Source organism: Brassica rapa, chromosome A01, assembly GCF_000309985.2.
Source record: "Brassica rapa cultivar Chiifu-401-42 chromosome A01, CAAS_Brap_v3.01, whole genome shotgun sequence".
NCBI classification, from domain to species: Eukaryota; Viridiplantae; Streptophyta; class Magnoliopsida; order Brassicales; family Brassicaceae; genus Brassica; species Brassica rapa.
In genome coordinates, this window is record NC_024795.2 from 22782238 (window position 1) to 22809711 (window position 27474).

General features: G+C 29.8%; 4 protein-coding genes across 5 annotated transcripts; 3 read left to right on the forward strand and 1 right to left on the reverse strand.

Annotated features, from left to right (window-relative positions):
* The first annotated feature begins 314 nt into the window (after positions 1 to 314).
* On the forward strand, positions 315 to 4271 carry LOC103836825 (sugar transport protein 10). Its single transcript, XM_009113121.2, has 3 exons — positions 315 to 829; positions 986 to 1612; positions 2007 to 4271. Exons 1-3 carry the CDS (start codon positions 368 to 370, stop codon positions 2451 to 2453), a joined length of 1536 nt encoding a protein of 511 aa, XP_009111369.2. The 5' UTR covers positions 315 to 367; the 3' UTR covers positions 2454 to 4271.
* A 53-nt stretch (positions 4272 to 4324) lies between these two features.
* LOC103836842 (sugar transport protein 10) lies at positions 4325 to 13434 on the forward strand. The gene is made up of 3 exons (XM_009113139.2): positions 4325 to 9402; positions 9558 to 10184; positions 10592 to 13434. Exons 1-3 carry the CDS (start codon positions 8941 to 8943, stop codon positions 11036 to 11038), a joined length of 1536 nt encoding a protein of 511 aa, XP_009111387.2. The 5' UTR covers positions 4325 to 8940; the 3' UTR covers positions 11039 to 13434.
* A 2971-nt stretch (positions 13435 to 16405) lies between these two features.
* On the forward strand, positions 16406 to 23996 carry LOC103837353 (sugar transport protein 10-like). The gene is made up of 3 exons (XM_033292054.1): positions 16406 to 21603; positions 21763 to 22389; positions 22803 to 23996. The coding sequence occupies exons 1-3, from the start codon at positions 21142 to 21144 to the stop codon at positions 23247 to 23249; spliced, it is 1536 nt and encodes a 511-aa protein (XP_033147945.1). The 5' UTR covers positions 16406 to 21141; the 3' UTR covers positions 23250 to 23996.
* A 479-nt stretch (positions 23997 to 24475) lies between these two features.
* Positions 24476 to 26957, reverse strand: LOC103836851 (sugar transport protein 4). 2 transcript variants are annotated; one of them, XM_018655770.2, is made up of 5 exons: positions 26785 to 26957; positions 26381 to 26684; positions 25986 to 26305; positions 25266 to 25895; positions 24476 to 25179 (listed from the first exon to the last, which is right to left on the reverse strand). In XM_018655770.2, exons 2-5 carry the CDS (start codon positions 26511 to 26513, stop codon positions 24718 to 24720), a joined length of 1545 nt encoding a protein of 514 aa, XP_018511286.2. In that variant the 5' UTR covers positions 26514 to 26684; positions 26785 to 26957; the 3' UTR covers positions 24476 to 24717. The 2 variants fall into 2 exon arrangements, with proteins under 2 accessions (XP_018511286.2, XP_009111399.2); XM_009113151.3 differs by having other exon boundaries at positions 26381 to 26848.
* Between the last annotated feature and the right edge of the window lie 517 nt (positions 26958 to 27474).

Here is a 27474-nt window from a genome sequence, read left to right on the forward strand (position 1 = left end):
CACAAACAGCCAAATGTGAGAGATAGATAGATAGAGAGAGAGAGAGAGAGAGAGAGAGAGAGAGAGAGAGAGAGAGAGAGATAGAGAGAAGTCAAATACGGTCAAAAAACAGTCAAATACGGTAAAAACTCTGCATAAAACTTGGTGTCTAACGTTAACCAACTCTTGTTACTAACAAAGCTACTTCTCCTAATCGTAAGCCAAACAAAGATAAGATGAAAATTTATTACACAATACACGTAATCCAACCCCTAATTATAGTGTCATCACATTATCTATTTAAAGAATCGCAAAGTGAATCCCATTTTCAAATTAAGCCACACCATTCCTTCCTTCCTTCCTTCTAAGCACAAAAGCAAAAATAAAAATGGCAGGAGGAGCTTTTGTGTCAGAAGGTGGAAGTGGTGGAAGAGATTATGAAGGAGGAGTCACAGTTTTCGTTGTCATAACATGTATGGTTGCGGCCATGGGAGGTCTCCTCTTTGGTTATGACCTTGGAATCTCAGGAGGTGTGACATCAATGGATGAGTTTCTTAGCAAGTTCTTCCCACAATTAGAGAAGCAGAGAGTAAAGGCGAAGCACGAGACGGCTTACTGCAAATTTGATGACCAAAAGCTCCAATTGTTTACTTCTTCTCTCTACTTAGCAGCTTTGGTAGCTTCCTTTGTGGCTTCGGTTGTTACTAGGAAGTATGGACGAAAGGTTTCCATGTTTACCGGTGGACTTGCTTTCCTCACCGGTGCACTAATCAACGCCTTTGCCATTAATGTTACAATGCTCATCATCGGTAGACTTTTGCTCGGTGTAGGTGTGGGATTTGCTAATCAGGTTAGGTCTTAAATTTGTTGTATATCATCTAAATATGTGATATGCCTCATGCAACATTATATAGACCAATGGTCCGGAACTTTTTGACCACAGAAATAAAATCATGTATGTATATTATCTAGGCTGATTCTCAATAATAATTGTTTTTCTTTTCAGTCTACTCCGGTTTACCTCTCGGAAATGGCTCCAGCAAAGATAAGAGGAGCGCTAAACATTTGTTTCCAGGTGGCTATTACGTCTGGAATCTTGGTGGCGAATCTGATCAACTATGGAACATCTAATATGGCTAAAAATGGGTGGAGGGTTTCTTTAGGTTTAGCAGCTGTTCCAGCAATTCTTATGGTGATCGGATCATTCTTTTTGCCCGATACACCAAACTCAATGCTTGAGAGAGGAAAATACGAGGAAGCAAAACAAATGTTGAAGAAAGTACGAGGAACAGAAAACGTTGACCATGAGTTTCAAGATATACGCGATGCATGTGAAGCTGCTAAAAAGGTAGAACATCCATGGAAAAACATCAGGCAGAGCAAATACAGACCAGCTTTAGTCTTCTGCTCGGCCATTCCCTTTTTCCAGCAGATTACTGGAATTAATGTCATTATGTTCTATGCTCCTGTTCTCTTCAAGACTCTTGGTTTTGGAGATGATGCTGCTCTTATGTCGGCTGTAATAACCGGTGTAGTTAACGTGCTCGCGACCTTTGTCTCCCTTTACTCGGTTGATAGATTTGGAAGAAGGTTTCTTTTCCTTGAAGGTGGCATTCAAATGTTCATATGTCAGGTACTAATCATTTTTACATAGCCTTCAATTCTTTCTATCTTTATTTGTGTTTGCATTAGCTTTTCCTCTCTTTTTCACTAAAACATCCGTTTGCATGCACAACAACAACACATGTTTAGATATATGGAAAGTGTATTTTTCATAAAAAAAACAATGACAATTTAACAACACATGTTTTCAAACGACCAGAATAATTTCTTGAATATTTAGATGATTAAATTACTTTTTTCTTTTAAAAATTCATTACAACCTGAACATGGAAACTGTAAAAAGAACCATAATTTCTTGAAAATAATATGTAATTTATTAGGTTGTATATATATATATATATTTCTTTCTTTTTCCTAAACAAAGTCACATATATGATTGATGCATGTTTTGTTTATCTTTTCAGATTCTTGTTGGTTCATTTATCGGTTTAAAATTTGGAACCACGGGAACCGGAACCTTGACACCAGCAACAGCAGACTGGATTCTTGTTTTCATATGTGTGTACGTTGCTGGATTTGCATGGTCATGGGGTCCACTGGGTTGGTTAGTACCCAGTGAGATCTGTCCATTGGAAATAAGACCCGCGGGACAAGCCATCAATGTCTCAGTCAACATGTTCTTCACTTTCCTCATCGGTCAATTCTTCTTGACAATGCTTTGTCACATGAAGTTTGGTCTCTTCTACTTCTTCGCAGGCATGGTTGCCATCATGACCATCTTCATCTACTTTTTGTTTCCAGAGACCAGAGGTGTTCCCATTGAAGAGATGGGAAGAGTTTGGAAGCAACATTGGTTCTGGAAAAGTTACATTCCAGATGATGCAGTTATTGGTGGACATGATGAAAACTAAACCAATTGTGTTTAAGTGGAATTGGTTCGGTCATATATGTTGATCAATTATGAGTTGTTTTCATGTTAATACTGCCTAGATAATTTGTTAATTACCTGATTTATTGTCTTATATATACAATGCTTCTTTATACTCATTTACATTTTTTTTTTCTACATTTTCTTGGTCTTGTAAGTCCCTTATCTGTTAGATCTTCTAGCTACTTTATTCAACTCGGCTATTTTTTTAAAGCTAAACTAGATTCTGATCGGCGCGGTTGAGCAGAATTATTTATATGTATATTTATATTTTAAAAATTTTTATTTTATTATCTGATGATGTTTTATAAACTTCGGTTTACGTAAAGATTGTATTGTTTGATTTTTGGTTTGGTTCCTGTTCGATTATGGGCTTTAATTTTCCGTTCAAGAGATATAGTCGGTTATTTATGAATAAGGGTTTGGTTTAAGTTTTCTAATATAAATGTTTTGGTTTAGTTCATCTAATTCTGCAATAATACTTTATTTACAGTGACATGTGCGCTTGCGCAGATTTTTTTTTCATAGTTATAAATTAATATTTATATTTAAGAGTATATGATGTTTGTTAAGTATTAAGTACATAATAGTAGTCTTCATTTGTTTTTGTGATTGTATTATTAAATAAATGCATTGTGGTCGTGTAATTTCCCTACTTAAGAAATTAATCTATTTTTCTTAGATTACATTTAAAAATGTATAAGTATTTACATTTTTATAAAATATGGGTTTAATCTTTTGGATAAATTTAAATGTTAGAACCACAATATAAGTTCACAATTAAAAAAAAACATAAAATGTTGTTTTGTAAAATACACATAGTGTTAAAGCCATCAAAATTAACTCATTTTTTATTTATAGAATAATAAATAACATTTATATATATTTATATATAATAATTTATATTCATAATTAAATTACTACACCAAATAATAAATATAAAGAAACTTAATCCATTTATTAACTATTTTGTAAACTATAAAATAACAGAACAAGATATGTTCATGAATTTTACAACATACTTCAACTTATTAAACAAATATTAAGGTAAGATATGTAAACTAATAAATAATTTCATATTTTAATATGTATATTTAAATTATAAAATTAAAAAATTAAAAAAATAATACAATATATTTACCAAGTACGAGATGGGTTGAATGACATATAGTTAGTTTATATAATAAAAAAATAAATTTTGACCAATATGAAAAATTAAAAATAAATTCATACAATAATTTAAATCTATAAAATATAAGTTAAATTGATACGAAGGAGTTATATAATGAATTATCTTATTTTCATAAGATTATATTCATGTAAAGTTTACTTTAAATTTTTTTTGTCGACTCTCATCTTCTAAGATCAAGTGGTAGCCGGACTTGAGTCATTTCGAAGATAAATTAATTCAAAAAAATATAGGAAATTGCCACAAATACCACATTCATAGTACAACTTTTCATGTTTACACTAATCACTTTTACACTCACTTTTAATGAAGAGTAGAAGATATTTATACCCCTAGTGTTAACTAATCTAAACTTAGGGTTTAGAGTTGAGGGGTGGAGTAGGGTTTTTAGAATATGAAATTTAGAATTCTAATAAATATATAAATAAATACTTAAAACATATTAAAAAAATTAAAAAATAGTTTTAAACATAATTTTCGATTTTCAAAAAGAAAATTTGAAAAAAATAAAAACAATTTTGAAAAAAAATATTCCAAAAAGGAAAATTATAAATAAGTTCAAATTTGAAAAAGTATAATTCGAAAACATAAAAAAAGAAATTTTTATTTAAATAATGATTTATTATATATATAGAGAACAAGAATATAAGAGTCTTTTACCACTTAATGAAAAATGTATTTTTGAAAATATCCTTTTAGTGGTGGTAAAGATGAAAAATAGTGTCATGAAAATGGTAAACATGAAATTTCCCCAAAAAATATTTACTGAAAATTATAAAATTTATACATATATACTATAAAATGTTTATTGGACCATTTCATTAATAACCTAACCACTTAAATTAAATAAAAATCTATAAATACTTCTTTCCTATTTTGTAAAAATCCCAAACTTAGAATATATATTTCCATAATCTTGCACTCTCTTAATACTTTTCAAAACAGTAATAAATGTATCCACCATATTTTAACATTGGTGTTCTTACTAAATAATTATCCATATTTTAACAAATATATTTATTTACAAAAACATACAAATATATTTGTAGAAGTTATTTTTTCTGAGCATAAATAATTTCTATAATATTTTGATAAGACTATAAATCATATATATGCACATAACACAATAACCATGACCGAAAAACTTGCATGTAGTGCTTGAAAATCTCTTTCTTCTTTGATATGTGTTAATTTTATACCTCCGATTTGATTATCTGAATCAGTGGTTGCTTCTACATATTTTTAGTAATAGATATCAAATAATATACCATATAGATATATATTTAAAATTAATGGAATCTATAAAAATTGATTTTTGGTCTACACGGATTAGAGATTTAATTGAAATCGATCAAAAAGGAGATGAATTTAAATAACGGGTTTGTCTATTTTAATTCATGAACAAAACATCTGATAAATTTTTATTAGATTTCATAATGTAAAGCATCCCACGCTTAGAAAACGCGGATCATAATTTAGTTTTATTCTTTATTTCTGGCTTTTTAGTTGAAGGTACAACACGGATTTTAGGTACATTAACTTTTATTCTTAAGTATTGCAAAATAAACAATGTGTAATTTGGGATTCTGATTGTGTTAATAGTATTAACTTAATACCGTAGCAGTTTTAGGAATTAAAAAATTAAACAAATCTGTTAGCCTTCACATAAAATTTTCTTTCATCGTATTTCAGTATCAATTATTATATTTTCATTCTAACTTTTCTTTATATATAATAATTAGGTAGTAATCTGCATTATGCACAGAGTGAAATAGTTTATTAGATTATTTATTGTATGTTGTACTATGGAATTTGTTATATAATTTTTTTTGGAGATGAGCATTCATATATCCATTCAGATTCAATTAATCTATTCGGATTCCAAATTTTTAGGGTTAAAAATTTAAAACATATTCGAATATTTACAAATTTTGGTTTGTATTTGGTTTGGATCATTGCGTATTCGGTTTGGATTTGAGTTCGGATACCCATTTTAATTATGTATTTTTTAACAAAATCCAAATACACTTAATATTAAAATAATATAAAACAAAAAATTGAATAATGTAAGACTAAATATTTAAATTTACATAAAAATTAGTTCAATTTGAATATTTAGATAGAGAACAAATACATATTTTCAGTATTTTGAACAGTTTCTGTTATTTTTAGATATTTACTTGTGATTATGTTGATAATTTTTAGATATTTTCATATTTTTGAATATCTAATAGGTATACAATTTAAAATAATTAACATATTTGAATATATAATTGCGATTCAGATATTTTTGGTATCCAAAATATTTTAGTTTGAATCAGATTTGGGTATGGTTATATGGATTTTAAACTTTTACATCCATTTGAGTACTTAATTAGTTTATTTTGTGTTTAATATTGCTTTCAAATATAGTTTAGTTCGGTTTCTTCGGATCAAGATGTTTTACACAGACTTACTTTCTTTTACCAATATACAAAATCAAATAAATGCAAAACAAATATTTTCGGTTTATTTAACATACATAATTATTGGACTATACTTTAAAAATACCAATAAAATGGTTGAGAATCGTGTCAATATTTTTGAGCATGTGGCAAAATTGACGTAGTCTAAAACCAATACCATTTATTTTCTTATAAAATACTCTTGGTAAATATAATAAAAATACTATACAATCGAGTGAAAAGTGTTAGAGTTGCTTGGAAAATAATGTGATCTCTTCACCCAGCACCTGAATTCCGCTTTTCAATCGATTTTAGGAATTTTATTTTCTTTTAAAACTTTTCTGATTTTTTATTTTTTCTTGCAATCTGATTATGTTTCTAATTTTTGGTCTGATATGAAAACTCCATAAAGAAAACAATATTTCTCTTAACTAAAGATCTGACTTTCTATGTGGTATGTTTTACTTTAATTCATAACCAATCACAATTATTTATTGTCTTCGTGTACAGAAGCCTCAACAATGACTAAGTTCGGCAAGATACAAAACTTTCAATTTCTAAAACCATTCTCATTCCATCATTTTAGTTGATGTGAATCTGAATTGTTTTTTATTTTCTTTTTTTCAAAATGATATTATTCAGTAGTTATACGGAGAGAATTTCAGTACACTAATTCAAATGTTAAAAGTGCAAGCACTAAAACTGAGCTAATTTTTTAAAAAAAATTAGTGTAAAAACATTAAATTGTTTGTGGTAGAATTAAAAAGTTAGTACGTGAACACATTAATTGTCAAATGACTGTGAGACTGATATATCAGCGTACTCAAATTAAAATTGATGTGAGACTGTCATGTGTTCAATGTAGTGTAAAACCAATAAATGACAATGATTTTTTTTAATATATATGAGATTATTCAGTTTGCCATATTTTAAAATCATGATTCTACAGAAGGAGGTGGAGAAGAGAAAGCAGGTGCTCACGCATTGACCAAGAAGAAGTTTAAGCCACACCGTTTTATTTATATATATAGTAACCCAAACCGGTTTATTAAACCGTCTCCTTACACTTTATTTGAGAACTAAAGAATTCTATTGCTAAAGCAAGAAACAAGTCATAAGGAGATTAAAAGTCATCCATAGACATTTCAGTTTATCCTAAAGGAGTAACCTTTTTTAAGTAATTGAAGTACCTCATCTTTAGTAAAATTTCTAGGTATAAGTAATTAAACTTTTTTTTTCAAAAAAAGTAATTAAACATCTAAAAGGAGAAATATGTTCTAACTACAACTCTTTTTGAAAAAAGATACTTCATCCGTTTAATTTTAGTGGTCGTTCTAGACTTATGCATACGAATTAAAAAAACATATGATTTTTTATATTTTCAAAACAAAAACACAATTACCTATACACCTATGTACAATAAAATATCATCAAATGCATGAACACTTGAAAGTTCTGGATATTAATATTGATAAAATATCATCAGTTTTGACTTATGTTAAAGTACTCTTATCTAACATTTCTGTGCATCTCTATTTCAGAACTCAAGAGTTCGAATGCAAAAGTAAGAAACGAGGCATCAATGGGTTTAAAATTCATCAGTAGATATTTCAGTTTATGCAAAATGGTTACCAAATAAAAAATTTCTTTGCTAAACTTTCTAGGTAGAAGTAATTATACAATTAGGAAAGAAAAACATTTTTTTCTTCTTCTATAAAACGTAATATTTCAGTTTAAAGTCTCTCTCTCTCTCTCTCTCTCTCTCTCTCTCTCTCTCTCTCTCTCTCTCTCTCTCTCTCTCTCTCTCTCTCTCTCTCTCTTCAGTACACCGGCCGAGGTACTCTTTTGATTGCCCGTTTGGATCAAAAATCGATATATTTGGTATTAAAAAAATATTCAAAAAAAGAAAGCAAGTTTTCTTCTTTTATAAAAAGAAAGAGAAAATAATATGTTCTGACTCAAAAAATTTCTTTAAAAATACACAAACAAGTAAAGAATTATAATATCAACCACAAAATTGTCTATATAATATTTTCATAATTTATAATAGCATAATTAAAATATATTAAAAAAAAGAAGGATGCTTAAATTAACCAAACCAAAACTTGTATTATAGCATCTCCACCACAAACGAATTCTCAATTTCCCATGCTCTTGAATATTTAGAATAAAAATAAAAATGGATTCTTAATTACTTAAAAACTCATGGGATGTTTTTACGAATTCACAGCACAGTCACCATCTCTATTTTGCTCCATATTTTTTTTGATGATGGCATAGATCTCTACCAAATGTATTCTCACTGAATATTTTTTTAAATACGATTCTAACTTGAAAACTCATGGAAAGTTTTTTTACTTTATCCACCATATAGTTATATGAGTAGTTTCTACTATTTTGAATTTTGTTTGAATTAGTAATATGACAAAGCTTCAATATTTGAGTATTGTCGAAAACAGTTTTTTGTTCTTAAAAGAAACTTTACAGACAAAGAAAACAGTCAGTTACAAAAAAAAAATACAGTCTTATATATATATATATTATGCAAGTGAATATATATAAATAAGGTCTAGAAAAAAAACGGTATAAACAAACAGTCAAATACAGTAAAAACTCTGCATGAAACTTGGTGTCAACCAATCTTGTTACTAACAAGCTACTTCTCCTAATCGTAAGCCAAACGAAGATAAGATCAAAATTTATTACACAATACACGTAATCCAACCCCTAATTATAGTGTCATCACATTATCTATTTAAAGAATCGCAAAGTGAATCCCATTTTCAAAGTAAGCCACACCATTCCTTCCTTCCTTCTAAGCAGAAGCAAAAACAAAAATGGCAGGAGGAGCTTTTGTGTCAGAAGGAGGAAGTGGTGGAAGAGATTATGAAGGAGGAGTCACAGTTTTCGTTGTCATAACATGTATGGTTGCGGCCATGGGAGGTCTCCTCTTTGGTTATGACCTTGGAATCTCAGGAGGTGTGACATCAATGGATGAGTTTCTTAGCAAGTTCTTCCCACAATTAGAGAAGCAGAGGGTAAAGGCGAAGCACGAGACGGCTTACTGCAAATTTGATGACCAAAAGCTCCAATTGTTTACTTCTTCTCTCTACTTAGCAGCTTTGGTAGCTTCCTTTGTGGCTTCGGTTGTTACTAGGAAGTATGGACGAAAGGTTTCCATGTTTACCGGTGGACTTGCTTTCCTCACCGGTGCACTAATCAACGCCTTTGCCATTAATGTTACCATGCTCATCATTGGTAGACTTTTGCTCGGTGTAGGTGTGGGATTTGCTAATCAGGTTAGGTCTTAATTTGTTGTATATCATCTAAATATGTGATATGCCTCATGCAACATTATATAGACCAATGGTCCGGAACTTTGTGACCACAGAAATAAAATCATGTATGTATATTTTCTAGGCTGATTCTCAATAATAATTGTTTTTCTTTTCAGTCTACTCCGGTTTACCTCTCGGAAATGGCTCCAGCAAAGATAAGAGGAGCGCTAAACATTTGTTTCCAGGTGGCTATTACGTCTGGAATCTTGGTGGCGAATCTGATCAACTATGGAACATCTAATATGGCTAAAAATGGGTGGAGGGTTTCTTTAGGTTTAGCATCTGTTCCAGCAATTCTTATGGTGATCGGATCATTCTTTTTGCCCGATACACCAAACTCAATGCTTGAGAGAGGAAAATACGAGGAAGCAAAACAAATGTTGAAGAAAGTACGAGGAACAGAAAACGTTGACCATGAGTTTCAGGATATACGCGATGCATGTGAAGCTGCTAAAAAGGTAGAACATCCATGGAAAAACATCAGGCAGAGCAAATACAGACCAGCTTTAGTCTTCTGCTCGGCCATTCCCTTTTTCCAGCAGATTACTGGAATTAATGTCATTATGTTCTACGCTCCTGTTCTCTTCAAGACTCTTGGTTTTGGAGATGATGCTGCTCTTATGTCGGCTGTAATAACTGGTGTAGTTAACGTGCTTGCGACCTTTGTCTCCCTATACTCAGTTGATAGATTTGGAAGAAGGTTTCTCTTCCTTGAAGGTGGCATTCAAATGTTCATATGTCAGGTATATAAATCAGTTTTACATAGCCTTCAATTCTTTCTTTCATTATTTGTGTTTGCATTAGCTTTTCCACCCTAATCATTACAACATACGTTTGTATGCACAACAATCATAAACATAGTCGGTTCCAAGATTTAGGGGACCATAAATATTTTAGACATATGGAAAGTGTGTTTTTTTTATAAAAACAATGACAAATTAACAACCATAATAATTTCTTGAATATTTAGATGATTAAATTAATTTTTCTTTTTAAAAATCATAACAAACTGAACATGGAAACTGTAAAAATAACAATAGTTTCTTGAAAATAATATGTAATTTATTAAGGTGTATATATACTTCTTTATTTCTTTTTCGTAAAAAAAATTCATACATATGATTGATGCGTGTTTTGTTTATCTTTTCAGATTCTTGTTGGTTCATTTATCGGTTTAAAATTCGGAACCACGGGAACCGGAACCTTGACACCAGCAACAGCAGACTGGATTCTTGTTTTCATATGTGTGTACGTTGCTGGATTTGCATGGTCATGGGGTCCATTGGGTTGGTTAGTACCCAGTGAGATCTGTCCATTGGAAATCAGACCAGCGGGACAAGCCATCAACGTCTCAGTCAACATGTTCTTCACTTTCCTCATCGGTCAATTCTTCTTGACAATGCTTTGTCACATGAAGTTTGGTCTCTTCTACTTCTTTGCAGGCATGGTTGCAATCATGACCATCTTCATCTACTTTTTGTTTCCGGAGACCAGAGGTGTTCCCATTGAAGAGATGGGAAGAGTTTGGAAGCAACATTGGTTCTGGAAAAATTACATTCCAGATGATGCAGTTATTGGTGGAAATGATGAAAACTAAACCAATTAGTTTTAAGTGGAATTGGTTTGGGCATATATGTTTCTCAATTATGGGTTGTTGCGCTAGTCTTAATTTTTTGTTATATCATTTCTTCCACTAATTTTACTCTCATTCTCTCTACGCTCGTTTTACCCAATCACACTCTATATGTTTATGGTTTAGGGTTCCTCGAACTTGAATACTAACAATGAAACCATAAATCAAAATCCTATTAAATATACCCTAAACAGTATTCCATAAAAGATAAATCTAAACCCTAAGCTCTAGACCCTAACAGAATAACCAGTAAACCCTAGACCATAAACATAATTAAAAAAGCATAAACTCAAACACTATCATGAATCCTAAACCCAAAGAAATAATCCCTAAACCATAAACCCAAACAAGATAATTATGCAGTTATATATCCGACTAATATAATATGTAGATGTTAGAATATAACATTTCAAAGTACATATACTTTAATAGCCAGATTATTATCAAATGACTGGTGACATAAATTCATAAACTTTAAATTCTAAACTCTTAGCAATATACCATAACCCTCGAAAGAAAATTATAAAACTCTAACCGTAAATCAGGAATCATAAACTCTAAATCCACAACATAATCCATAGGCTCAGTTATTGTTTTCGAATTAAGCATGAACATTACTTGTATAAATATTTTTTCTTGCTTAAAGCATGTATAAATCTTAAATGACAGATTATGTATAAATTAAGTATACTATTTTTTTTAATTAAATAAAAACACTCAGACTAATAATAATGTGATATAGAAGGGGAAGGTGTGTTCACTATATTTCCATAAAAAATTATTTACCATTTATCTGCTCAAAATGGTTTTGGTTTACCTTATTAACATCACCTATATCTTAATATGTATGATCTATTAAAACAGAATCACAAAATTTCATCTAACTTGATTCTAGGTAGAATATTTTTTTTAAAAACTATACTTTATATATTTCTCATAACTTATACTATTAGTCTATTATTAACTATTCACATTTAAATATAGGCTAACGATAGCTACAAATATCTGCAATTTTCTTTTTGAAATATTACAAACTTTCATATTTTACTAACTAAAGATTCTCAAATAGTCAATTAGATTTACTTAATCTCTAATATTCTATTTCCTAAATACTTTTAAAAACATTTCCAAAATGCGGTTAAAATGTTTACCCCCAAATATTAATTTAGTATATTTTAACATGAATATTTAATTAAAGTTTTCTAGTTTATACTCATATGATTTTATTAACATTTGTATATTTTATGTAACAAAACATTTTAAACCATTAATCATAAAAATTTTAATGTGAGATTTTTAATAGTTTTAGTAATTTATAATCATTTTTTAAAATTCAATGCAAATTTCAAAATTAAAATATCCAGGTCTCAACATTTTTTCAATGCAAATTTTGAAATTAGCATATTTATTTATTTTAATGGTATATAGTTTAATTTATACATATATATATTTAATCTGAATATATATCAAATGATACTTCATATTCATATGATTTTATGATCAATTGTATCTTTTTATAACAAAAAATAAATAAAACCATTGTTCACAAAAATTTTCATTGTAAGACTTTTAAAAGTTTTAGTAATTTATAGTCATTTTTGAACATTCAAAATATAACATATTAAAAAAAAATGATTTTTTGTTATATGGTTAATGTGATTATTTAATTTTTTAATAACATATATTAAACGAAAAATGATGGAGGATACAAAAACTATTATCAAATTTTTATTATTCAAAATTATTAATTGTCATATATATATATTAATCATATTAGGTAATTTTGTATATGCACTTCTAATCAATTTGATAGCTAATTTAATAAAATGTACTTCTAATCAATTTGATAGTTAATTTAATAAAATTTATAATATATATTTATGTGGACCAACTTATTTTTTTAAGAATTTTTAGAATTATCTTAGTGATGACAGTCAGCAACACTTACAAATGCCACTTCGAACGGTCGGTGGCCCCCTAGTCTCATCCGAGAGTCTAATATCTTTGTAATGCTCTTTTTCTTTGAAAAAAAAGAAGGAAGGAGTCTCACGCCGCTTACTCAAGCACTAGCAGCTTATTTGTCCATGTACCAGTAGAAGATTCAGCAGCTACCGCAGCCCCTGCCTAATATCTGATATCTGTGTTACGAGGAACGAAGTTGGCTTCTCCCGTTGGTCAATCGCCTTGCCCCTAACAGCTGATTTACAAGCTAGTCCTCCAACTACTCTTACTGGAACAGAAAAGACTAGCACAATAATATCGATTCATAATGGATTCATATTGATACAGAAGAAAAGGTTCTCTATCGATTCAACAAGTGATGTACTTATGGGAAAGCGATAGAGAAAGAGAAAAAAAAACTTGTAATGTTTCTCATTTAATATATAAGTGATAAATTCAATTCTATATAAAGAGAAAGTCAGCGAAGAGAGTCGTTTGGATGATATAGTTGTCATTTGACTTTTTAATATTAATCGCTATTATAAAGTTTTCATCCGTTTCTATTTTCTAATAATCTATATACCAACTTTTTAGATCCATGTTAAATGTATCATTGACGAAGTTCACATCAGACCCATCCAGTAGACGAATCTTACCTTGCCTGATGGTTTTTGTGTGCTTAGTAATGTGCAAAAGTCTTCTAGAAAATGTTATCCAGTTGTGTCTCATTATCGGTTACGACAGATATCAGTCGGGTGTTTATGTATTCGTATTCATAAGTTATTAAAATACAACATGATTATATGTTTATGGTTTAGGATTCCTAGAACCTAAATACTAACAATGAAACCATAAATCATAACCCTAACAAATACACCCTAAACAGTATTCCATACAAAGATAAATCTAAACCCTAATTAAGCTCTAGACCTAACACAATAATCAGTAAACTCCAGACCATAAAAATTATTCGTAAAAACTAAACTCAAACACTAAACAATGAATCCAAAACTCCAAAAAATAATGCCTAAACCATAAACTCAAACAAGATAATTATGCAGTTATATATCCGACTGATATAATATATAGAGGTTAGAATATAACATTTCAAGTACATATACTTTAATAGCCAGATTATTTCAAATGACTGGTGATGTGTAAAATCATACACTTTAAAGTCTAAACTCTTAGCAATATACCATAACCCTCAAAAGTAAATTATAAACTCTAACCCTAGAACAGGAATCATAAACTCTAAACCCATAACAATAATCCATACGCCCTAAACCGTTAATTTCATAGCTTAAGGGTTTTTGTTTTGGATTTGTTGATATATTTCAGTAAGATTACATATAAATTAATATATATTATTTAGAGAATCAAATAAAAATTAACTAAAGTATTGATCGATTTAAAATTACATAAATAAACATATAAATAACATTATCAAAAAATTATGTGTATATATATATATATATATATTAATTTTACATATGAACTTAATTGTAACAGTTTTTAATATTTAAATTTCAATTATATATGTTTGAGCCCTTACATAATTTATATGTATAAAAATAAATATAATATACTTATAAATAAGAATATATTATTATTTTTAGTTAAAGTTTTGATTTTGGGTATAACAATTTGGATCGTTCCGGCTACTCATATTCTGGGTTATATTGAAATCATTTATTTCTTCAGATTGAAGTATACTATTTTTATTTTAGTTAAGAAAATTTTGATTAGTTTAATTCATTGCATTAGTTGAGTTCTTCATCTTAAATATGTAAACTATATTTTCGTATTTTCTTGGGTACAATTTGATGTATATTTGTAGAAAGTATATTAAAAAACCTAAAATAAGGATGAATACAAAATTTCAAAAACGGATATAACCGATAAAATTTTGAAATCAAATGACTAAATAAAAATATTTATAAATAACTAAATATATTTTATAAATTTTAAATAATTTTACATTATTATTTATAAAAATTTAAACTTACAATATTGTAAAATATTAAACATAAAAATTATATTGTTTTATATATTATTATATGTCTATTAGGTTGTAAAAATATACAATAAAATTATAAACCAAAAAAATGAAGACTTAATTAATTTTTCATATTAAATTTAATCTAATTTTGTATATTTTTTATTTATGTAGTTTGATAAAAAAAATATAAATCTTAATCAAAATAAATAATTTAACAAAACAAATTTAAGTAAAAATGACTAAACCATCTCAAAAATTGTAATTATGAATATTTTAATTCATCAAAGATATCTTGATTTATGTTATTTAAATTACTTTTAATATATATATATATATATTTATTAGTTTTTTAAAAGTATATTTTGAAGAGATGAGTAATTCTTTTTAATAGTAGGATGGTTTTTTGTAAACTCTCCATTTTGTGAAATCATATTATAAATATAATATATTTTCATGCTCATATATCTATAAAATAAAAAATTTTGTTTTGTAATATATTTTTCGTCTTTTATTTTATAAAATTTCCTTTTATTATATATATGTTATTTTGGAAATATTGAAAAGAAAACTAAAAATTAAAATCTTATTAACTGAATTAGTAAATAATTTTTAATAAAGGCAATCAGATATAATATTTAAAGTTCACTAAGGTTACCTCAGTAAATATGAATAGTAAGAATTAGTGTGATCAAAACATATAGGAAATTGACGTATCAAATAATATTCTAGAGATTTTAAAATATAAAATATTAAAATAATATATTTTTATCTTAATCATATATTTAGAGAAGTACACTAGAATAGCAATAAAAAGTTTTTATCACAAATTAGTTTCCAAATATCAAAATAACCAAAATAGGTTGCATTAAGGAGGTAAATAATAATTGATGACAAAAAAAGGAGGTAAATAATAATTATACTCATACTTTATAGATATATATACAAACAGAAAAATATTAATAAAAATTTGGAAATGAATATATTTTTGATTTTTTGAATTTCCTTTCAATTTGTTTTTCACATTTTTTGGAAAAGATTTTTATCAACAAAAAGTTGGGAAATTGCCACAAATAGCACATTCATAGTACCACTTTTCATGTTTACACTAACCACTTTTACCCTCACTTTTAATGAACGGCAAAGACAATTATACCCTTAGGGTTAACTAATCTATACTTAGGGTTTAGAGTTGAGGGGTGGGGTAGGATTTTTGGAATGTGAAATTTAGGATTCTAATAAATATATAAATAAACACTTAAAATATATAAAAAATTTAAAAAAAATATTTTCAAATATAATTTTCGTTTTTCAAAAAGAAATTTGAAAAAACAATAAAAAAAAAATTCGAAAAAAAAAATTTCAAAAAAAAATTATAAAAAAGTTCGAATTTGAAAAAGTATAATTCGAAAACATAAAAAAAAATTTATTTTTTTTTATTTTTTTATTTAAATAATGGTTTATTATATATATAAATAACAAGGACATAAGAGTCTTTTGCCACTTAATGAAGAAGATACTTTTGAAAATGTCTCTTTAGTGGTGGTAAAAATGAAAAGTGGTACCATGAAAGTGGTAAACATGTAATTTCCCCCAAAAAGTTTAGGAATACCTTCTCGAATGTGTACGATATCCTTCTGAATTTGAGTTTATTAAGACATTCCTGAATAAGTACAATATCATTCTAAGATTTAATAAAATATTGATAAGTAAGTATAAAATTTTCAAAATATTTAGGATTTTTTTATAAATATGTATTTAAAATACATTTAAATGCTTATATAGTAAGACCTTTATGAATACAATACTCCACATGAATTATATGTATATTTTTAGTCAGATATTCTTAAATATGTATAACATCTTGCCAAAATTTTCGAAAGGCCTTCCTATATTTGATATCCAAATTTTATAAAGATAATATACATATTTATAAGCATTTTTCGTAAGTTATTTAAAATGATATACTAAAGAATATTTTCCTAAATATGCATATACATCAAATACATAAGATAACATACACATTTAGGAGAAACTTCTAAATTTATGTACAACTTTTATTTAATAAGTCTATTTACATATTTATGAAGACATTCATGAATTAGGAGTTATTATACACGTTAAATATTTTTCTAAGTTTTTAAAGAAATATTTTTTCCCTAAAAAAATAGGGGAAATAGCCAAAAATGGCTCAAAATTTGATTTTGAATATAAAAGTGTACCCCAAATTCAATCAAATGCAAAAGTAACCCAAAAGGCTAGTGAAATTACAACAACCTCTTTATGACTAAACAAAAAACATGTATTGAGTTTTACCATTATAACCCTCCGCGTGAGAAGACTTACAAAGAAGTCTTCTCGTTTAGTAGATCTTAAAAATAATTTAAAAACTTTATAAAAATTATTTTGAATGGGAAAAAATTAAAATCATGTAATAATAAACATTTCTAAATGATGTAAATTTATTTATACTAAAATTGAATTATTTTCAACATAGATGAGTGAAAGTAGATTAACTCATGATAGTCTTTTGTTTTAGGGTTTGGTAACATATGTTATAATATTGTGGGTATATTTAGGGTTAGATTTTGAAATCTTATCTTTTGTTTTTTTTTTTTGTTTTTTTTACCTATATGTGTTTAGTGATTATCTAATAACTTGATTTAAACACTTTTAAAGTATCTTAAAAGCTTAAGGAAGTGTTTTTTTTTTTAGTTATTTGATTATAGGGTCTGGAAGACTCACAGAAGTCTTCTGACATATCTCACCTAAATTTTAGTAGAATTTAGGGTTCCCGCCTAAATTTTAGAAGAATTTAGGTTTCTCGCTTAAATTGAAGTCTTCCAGAAGTCTTCTAGGGTAAGTCTTCTCATGTATTAGATCCTAAAAGTAATTAATAAATTTTATAAAAAACTATTTTGAAAGAGAAAAAATCAAAATCATATATTAATAAACATTTCTAAATGATGGAAATTTAGTTTTACTAAAATTAAATTATTTTTAACATAGATGAATGAATCTAGATTGAGTCATGATAGCCTTCGGTTTAGGGTTTGGTAACATATGTTGTAGTATTGTTGGTATTTTTAGGGTTAGATTTTGAAATATTATCTTTTCAATATTTTTTTAGTTTGACATATATGTGTTTTGTGACTATCTAAATTACTTGATTTAAACACTTTTTAAGTTTCTTTTAAGTTTAAAGAAGAGTTTATGCTTAGTTATTTGATTATGGAGTCTCGAAGACTCCTAGAAGACTTTGGTTTAGGGTTCAGTAACATATGTTATAGTATTGTTTGTATTTAGGGTTTAATTTTAGAATCTTAACTTTTTTTTTAAAAAAATGATCTACATGTGTTTAGTTTTGTGTATATTAAACGCTTTATAAGTTGATTTTAAGTTTAATGAATTGTTTTTTCTATCTAGTTAGTAATTTTATTAGGTTATGGTTTGAAAAACTTCTAGAAGACTTCTGGAAGTCTTCTGCCCAAGGTGCTACAAAAGAATGATGTCAAGTGGAGTCCAAGCTTATCTATGTGGAGGAATTATATCTATCTCCATGTGTAATAGTTTTGTTTATGGTCTATTTTTATGATTTGTATGTGTATTATTTTAGTTGTGAATTCTTTTGTAAACTTGAAGAAATGATAATCAAAAGAATTTGGTATATATTTTCATGTTTTTCTCAAAGTACTTGACATTATTGAAGTTATCGATACAACATACCAAGAATTTTTTTAAACCATTCTACCCATTCATAACAAAACATAATAACACAAAAACATAGTCAAATTTACAAAAACTAAGAGAGAAGACTTCACGATAAAACTTAGTCAAATTCACAAAAGGTCAAACTTGAATTTTAAGTGAAAGTTGAAATTTTAAATCTCATGTAAGTTAAAAATTATACCTTATAATCTAAAGAGACACATTAAACCACACGATTTGATATTCTTGAAGTTACTTAACACTTTTGAAAGTTAAAAGCATACCTTGAAGTTACTTAACACTTTTAAAAATCTTACATAGAAGACTTCTCCAAAAGTCATCTAGAGAAGATTTCTTAAAAAGTCTTCTCGGATTAACAAGAAACATTAGTAAACATAAATATATGAAATCTCATAATTATCACCAAATAAGTTAAGAATTTCATCCAGAAGCCCTAAAATTGACTAAAACACATGAATTAATAAGAAAATATTAAAAAGTCGTTTTAATTGTAAAGAAAATGAAAGTTTATTAAACATTGACGTATAAGACTTCTTAAGAAGTCTTCTATTTAGGTCATTTTTGCAATTGCAAATTTATGAAGGAAAACTTCTTAAGAAGTCTACTCTACATAAGACATCTTGAGAAGCCTTCTTTTGTAAATATTGGCTTAATTTTGAAGTTGAAAAATTCTCGAAAATGTCAGAGAAGACTTCTCGGATAAACAGGTTAGTTTTGCAATTGACTGAAGTTTGTCAGAAATTTGACTTTTTAGAGAAGTCTTCTCAGTGTCGCAAGAAATCTACCTGGAATACTTTTTGAAATTGACTATATACTCAGTCTTCTCATTGTCTTCTCTCGTAACCAAAGGTTTGACCAAAACCTGGAATAAAATTTGAGAAGAATTCTAAAAAACTCTTCTTCGAGATCTTTTCATTAATATTAAATTTTCAATATTATTTTTCAACTACAAAAGTAACCCACGCAGACTTCTTGCGACAATGAGAATACTTCGGGAAAACTTTCAGAAGAATTCTATAGAAGTTTTTTCCGAGAAGATTTTCCGAGAAATTTTATATAAAAAGTCAAATTTCTGACAAACATCGGTCAATTGCAAAACTAACCTATTTATCCGAGAAGACTTCTCGAGAAGTAGAAGACTTCTCTGGAATATTTTTCTTTTTTATTCTTAATAAAGGAAAGTTAGAAGACTTTTAGAGAAGTCTTCTTGATGGAGAACATATCTAGCGAACTCTTCTGAAAGTCTTCCCGAAGTCTTCTGAAAGTCTTTGCGAACAGATTTGAGAAAAAAAAAGATTTCATATCTTGAGCCTGTGAGATTACTTGTTTTACTTCTCCAAGTACCCAGAACTTCACTACAAAATCTACCAAGTCGTTAATGACCACGAATCATGAGCTTCAATGTCTCTATGAACCTTACAAAGCTTGGAATCAAAATCTTAGTTTTTTTGGATGAATTTGAAAAGAGATGTGATTTGTGTGCATAAGTAATGAGATATGAAGAGTAATCGAAACTTGGGTGCATTAAGAGCTTCAAATTTTGTTGCTCATGGTGGTTAGTTTATTGATGGCAATGACAATATTGTAAAAAAATTGGTGAAGATGAGGATGATAAGGTAAAAGAATCATTTGCAAAAAAAAGAAAGAAAAAAAATGTAATGGTATTCGTGAATAACTCAAAATTTTAGGGTGAATAGGGAAAAAAAAGTTTCAAAAAAAAGCATGGTTATTTTTGTGTTTGACTTGAAATTTTAGGTCATATTTGAAAAAAGCCCAAAAATATGTTTGAAAAATAAAAAAAAAATTAAAACGGAAATTTCTGATAAGAAATTTTCAAGAAAAATTGATAACAGATTTTGAAAAAAAAATCGAAAAAATTATCTTTGATTTTATCATTTTGAATTTTATAATATTTTCTTATTTAATAAATAATTAATTAAAATTATAAAATGAGGATTTAATTTTTATTTAATCATTAAATGAAAGCTATTTAAAGAACAAAAAACTAAAAAAGACTATTTAGTAGCACAACAAGAACAGTTGTAAGAAAGTAAAAGCCAATATTCTACTTTTCATGATCATTATGAATATATACTGTCTTATAATTTTATACAAATGAAAAGATAAATAGGTCTTAAAAAACGGTATAACAAATAGTCAACTACAGTAAAAACTTGCATGAAACTTGGTGTCTAACGTTAACAAACTGTTGTTACTAACAAGCTACTTCTCCTAATCGTAAGCCAAACAAAGATAAGATCAAAATTTATTACACAATACACGTAATCCAACCCCTAATTATGTATTTAAAGAATCGCAAAGTGAATCCCATTTTCAAATTAAGCCACACCATTCCTTCCTTCCTTCCTTCCTTCTAAGCACAAAAGCAAAAACAAAAATGGCAGGAGGAGCTTTTGTGTCAGAAGGAGGAAGTGGTAGAAGAGATTATGAAGGAGGAGTCACAGTTTTCGTTGTCATAACATGTATGGTTGCGGCCATGGGAGGTCTCCTCTTTGGTTATGACCTTGGAATCTCAGGAGGTGTGACTTCAATGGATGAGTTTCTTAGCAAGTTCTTCCCACAATTAGAGAAGCAGAGGGTAAAGGCGAAGCACGAGACGGCTTACTGCAAATTTGATGACCAAAAGCTCCAATTGTTTACTTCTTCTCTCTACTTAGCAGCTTTGGCAGCTTCCTTTGTGGCTGCGGTTGTTACTAGGAAGTATGGACGAAAGGTTTCCATGTTTACCGGTGGACTTGCTTTCCTCACCGGTGCACTAATCAACGCCTTTGCCATCAATGTCACAATGCTCATCATCGGTAGACTTTTGCTCGGTGTAGGTGTGGGATTTGCTAATCAGGTTAGGTCTTAATTTGTTGTATATCATCTAAATATGTGATATGCCTCATGCAACATTATATAGACCATTGGTCCGGAACTTTGTGACCACAAAAATAAAATCATGTATATATGTATATTGTCTTGGCTGATTCTCAATAATAATTGTTTTTCTTTTCAGTCTACTCCGGTTTACCTCTCGGAAATGGCTCCAGCAAAGATAAGAGGAGCGCTAAACATTTGTTTCCAGGTGGCTATTACGTCTGGAATCTTGGTGGCGAATCTGATCAACTATGGAACATCTAATATGGCTAAAAATGGGTGGAGGGTTTCTTTAGGTTTAGCAGCTGTTCCAGCAATTCTTATGGTGATCGGATCATTCTTTTTGCCCGATACACCAAACTCAATGCTTGAGAGAGGAAAATACGAGGAAGCAAAGCAAATGTTGAAGAAAGTACGAGGAACAGAAAACGTTGACCATGAGTTTCAAGATATACGTGATGCATGTGAAGCTGCTAAAAAGGTAGAACATCCATGGAAAAACATCAGGCAGAGCAAATACAGACCAGCTTTAGTCTTCTGCTCGGCCATTCCCTTTTTCCAGCAGATTACTGGAATTAATGTCATTATGTTCTACGCCCCTGTTCTCTTCAAGACTCTTGGTTTTGGAGATGATGCTGCTCTTATGTCGGCTGTAATAACCGGTGTAGTTAACGTGCTCGCGACCTTTGTCTCCCTATACTCGGTTGATAGATTTGGAAGAAGGTTTCTTTTTCTTGAAGGTGGCATTCAAATGTTCATATGTCAGGTATACAAATCATTTTTACATAGCCTTCAATTCTTTCTTTCTTTATTTGTGTTTTCATTAGCTTTTCCACTCTAATCCGTTTCTATGCACAACAATCATAAATATAGCCGGTTCCGAGATTTAGGGGACCATAAATATTTTAGACATATGGAAAGTGTGTTTTTTGATAAAAACAATGAAAAATTAACAACACATTTTTTTAAAGGACCATAATAATTTCTTAAATATTTAGATGATTAAATTACTTTTTTTCTTTTTAAAAGTCATAACAAACTGAACATGGAAACTGTAAAAAAAACAATAGTTTCTTGAAAATAATATGTAATTTATTAGGGTGTATATTTACTTCTTTATTTATTTTTCGTAAAAAAAGTCATACATATGATTTATGCATGTTTTGTTTATATTTTCAGATTCTTGTTGGTTCATTTATCGGTTTAAAATTCGGAACCACAGGAACCGGGACCTTGACACCAGCAACAGCAGACTGGATTCTTGTTTTCATATGTGTGTACGTTGCTGGATTTGCATGGTCATGGGGTCCATTGGGTTGGTTAGTACCCAGTGAGATCTGTCCATTGGAAATCAGACCAGCGGGACAAGCCATCAACGTCTCAGTCAACATGTTCTTCACTTTCCTCATCGGTCAATTCTTCTTGACAATGCTTTGTCACATGAAGTTTGGTCTCTTCTACTTCTTTGCAGGCATGGTTGCCATCATGACCATCTTCATCTACTTTTTGTTTCCGGAAACCAGAGGTGTTCCCATTGAAGAGATGGGAAGAGTTTGGAAGCAACATTGGTTCTGGAAAAATTACATTCCAGATGATGCAGTTATTGGTGGACATGATGAAAACTAAACCAATTCGGTTTAAGTGGAATTGGTTCGGTCATATATGTTGCTCAATTATAAGTTGTTTTCACTTTAATACTGTGTAGATAATTTGTTAATTACCTGATCCATTATCTAATATATACGATACCTTCTTTATAGTCTTTCAAAACCACAGTTAAGAAAGCCAAAGTCTAGATCTTAGAAAGAAAAAACACAAAGTCATAGATTCAACAAATCAAACCTTATAATCTAGAAAATGATAAAGTATGTATTTTTCTTTGAAAGTGTAATAATACTAGAAAATATTTGTAAAGCCGGCAAATCAATAAGATCTATTCAATACAAAATTTGAAGTAATTATATTTAAATAGCAATTTTTTATTATTCACATATAAATTTGAAAACTCTTTTAAATTTTAGTGCTACTAAATCTGAAATTTAAAATATGTTCTCCAATCGCCTGCTATTAGAAATATTTTTAATAATATTTTTTTAAATTGTAATTATTTTTAAAAAAAATTGATGAAGTTTTTAGTTAAATACATAAAAATATAAATTTAATAGTTTTCCATAAGAAATTATGTTTTTTAACTAAAATAATAGTAACATATATAAATTTACTGAAAGTCATCTAAGACATCATTGAAAATTAAATTATTCAAATCATGCCAACAAATAGAATACAGTCCAATATACAATATAAAATATATAAACTAATAAACACGATAAATTAGTTTTAAAAATCAATCTCAAGTTAGACCAATGCAAAATATGATATAATTGATAAAATAATGAATTTGTAAAAATATCCCATGAGTTATAAGGTTAGAATATTTTTTCTATATATATCAAATGAGAATTCATGCGTTGGATGTGATATAATATAAGGTTAGGTTGGTCAAAATTCTACTTGGTTCATTTTATGCACATCATAGTTTGTAACTTTTACAAGAAAATATTTTAGTTTAAACATATATCTTTCTCTTTTTCTAATATTTCATAACTTTGTTTGGATAAACTGAAAATATATATTGATGACTTTAGTAATGAAATTTATTTCTAAACTGAAATATTTAGTTTAAAAACTTTAGTAAAGAAATTTATTTTGTGGTAATCCTTTTGGATAAACTGAAATATCTACTGTTGTATGGCTTTTTTAATCTTCTGATGACTAGTTTCTTGCTTTTGCATTATACCTCTTTAGTTCTAAAATAAAGATTCACAAAAATATTAAATAAGAATACAAAAACATAAGATAAACTGATTTCACTTTTTATACGTATTTGTTGTTTTCTTAACTTCCTTTAGGCCCAACTTACAGTTGCAACAAAGAAAAATTGAACAAGAAGAAACTAAAATCTAAGTCTCTGCATAAAACAGCAGAGCAGCTTTCTTTCAGGAATAACATTTCATTATTATTTCATCCTCTTAATCATTACCTTTCTCTTTTCAATTTTTCTCTCTGTCTTTTGCCCAAAGAAAATGATATTTCATCATACAGATTTTTGTTGCATCTCAGCAGCACTAACACCAACAGCTTCATCAGGTATAAACCTTCCCCAGAACCAGTGTGCTTTCCACACTCTGTTCATCTCTTCTATTGGTACATTCTTCGTCTCAGGCAACATCAAGTAGATAAATATCGTCATTATGAAGACAAACACCGCGAAGAAGAAGAATAGTCCGAACTTCATGTGACAGAGCATTGTGAGGAAGAGCTGAGCTACAAGGAATGTGAAGAACATGTTGACCGCTACGTTTGTAGCTTGAGCTGCTGATCGGATCTCTAGTGGAGATATCTCACTAGGTACCAGCCATCCCAACGGTCCCCATGACCAGGCGAAACCGGCTACATAGATGCAGATCAGTGCCACGATCAGATTAGCATCTGTTTTCCCTATGTCCCCTGTTCCAACCGTTCCAAATTTGACTCCTATCATGACACCAATAGCAATCTGCAACAAATATGATGATTTTTAAGATTGAGTGTTTGACAAGAAACGTAAAATAGGGTTAGGGTTAGGTAGGGCTTTTGTGTTACCTGAGAGATAAGCATCTGGATACCTCCCTGGAGGAACAAGACTCTTCTTCCAAACCTATCCACAGTGAAAACAGAGACGAAGGTACACAAGAGCTCGATGATTCCCGTAACCATAGCCGATAAGAGCGAGGCTTTGCTACCGAACCCTAGGGTTTGGAACAGAACAGGCGCATAAAATGTAATGACGTTGATTCCGGTAAGCTGCTGGAAGAAAGGAATGAAGCAAGTTATGATCAACTGTGGTCTGTAACGAGGGAGCAAGATGTTCTTCCACGGGTGTTTCACTTGCTTAGACTCCTCACTCGCATCAATGAGATCTTGAAACTCTTCATCGACTTCATTGGTTCCTCGGATAGATTGAAGCATTTGCTTAGCCTTGTCAGTGAAGCCACGTTCGATCAGCGAGTTGGGAGTGTCGGGAAGGATCAAAGCTCCGATCATAATCATCATTGCAGGGACACAAGCTAACCCTAGTGAGATTCTCCATCCGATGTTGCCTTTCAGCTGTGCAGTAAAGTAGTTGATGATGGTTGCAACAACTATGCCGAATATAATCGCTACTTGAAACCCATTGTTGAACGCTCCTCTTAGATTCGGAGGGGCCATTTCGGACAGATAAACCGGAACAGACTGAAACCAACAAAAACAAAACCGATTAGTACAAACCACACTGGTTGCCTCTTCGTCAAGTTACAAAAGAAAACGTTTTAAAAAACTTACTTGGTTGGCGAATCCGACACCGAAACCGAGTAGAATACGACCGATGAGAAGCATGGCGATGTTTTGGGCAAAGCCATTGAAAGCAGAGCCGATGAAGAATGTGAAACCACCGAGGAACATGGACCATTTCCTTCCGAAAACTCTGGTTATAGTGGAGGCGAACAAGGAAGAGACCAAAGCCGCTAAATAGAGAGATGAAGTGAAGAGAGTGAGGAGCTGACTATCGAAACGACAGTACTCGTTCTGGTGTGCGCTCTTCATCTTCCTGTGCACGTCAGGGAAAAACTCTTCCAAGAAGGGCTCCATTTGGGTTACCCCTCCTACAAGCAATACAAAAAAACCAGTGATATTAGAAAAAAAAGAGAGCAAGAGTTGTTGAATCTGAGAAAAAAAACCTGAGATCCCGAGATCGTATCCGAAGATGAGACCACCAAAGGCACCGATGAAACATGTTACGAACACTTTCGGTGTCAGTTTGTAATTATAATTACGAACTCCCGGTGTTTGACTGACGAACCCTCCGGCCATTTCTTTGATTTGACAAAAGAGAGTTGATTTTGATTAAAACGACGTAGTGCTGACTTCTCTGTTTAAGACAAGAGGAACAAACAGAGCCGATATTGTTCTTCGTTGTCTTCTTCTTCTTCTTCTTGGTGTTTGTATTATGTATCTCTCAGACAACTGGTGGTAGATCTGATTCTAAAAAAGAGCATTCGAGTAAGGAAAGAAAAGATTTGATTTTGAAAAATTGAGAAGGATAGTTGAAATTTATAGGATTGAAATTGAACTGTCGGCTTACTTTGTGGTCGGAAGAAAGAACAGCTGTTCTTTTTCTTCTACCACTTGCCTATTCCTCTGGATCTTATCTACTTCCACAAATCTCGTGTCTTTCTTTATACAGTTTTATTTCTTTATACAGTAGCTCTGTTCTTTTCACGAACGCTACGATCAGCGTCAGCGTCAGAAAAAAACACAATGACGGAGCCAAATTTGACGGAACCAAAGATTAAAGTATCCGTTTCACTCTTTGCTGATTGCCGCGCGACTGAAAAAGCTGAGATGTAGCTGACGCTAAAATTTTCAGCGTCCGTTTCACTCTCTGTTAATTGCCGCGCGACTGAAAAACAAGTTGACGTTGTTTCACGGAGGTTGTGTCCGTCATGGTTGTTAAGTGTAATTTTCTTGACGCTGACGCTAGTAGCAGCGTTCATGAAAAGAACAGAGCTAGTGTTATTTTTGTTGAAAAGTATATAGTATGAAGAAATAAATCAATTACTCAATTATACTTGGGACAGTTTACGAATTCAAATCCAGAAATACATAGTTATTACACAAAAGTCGTTATAAAGTCATAAACACTCTTTACTTTGTAACTAGAATTACAATCTTGACTCAGTTTGATTTAATTTTGATTTTAATTGATTTTGTCGTAGTAAATGAGTAAACGCCCGCAAAACTCGGTCAATGGACAAGAAAGACCGCTACTAGT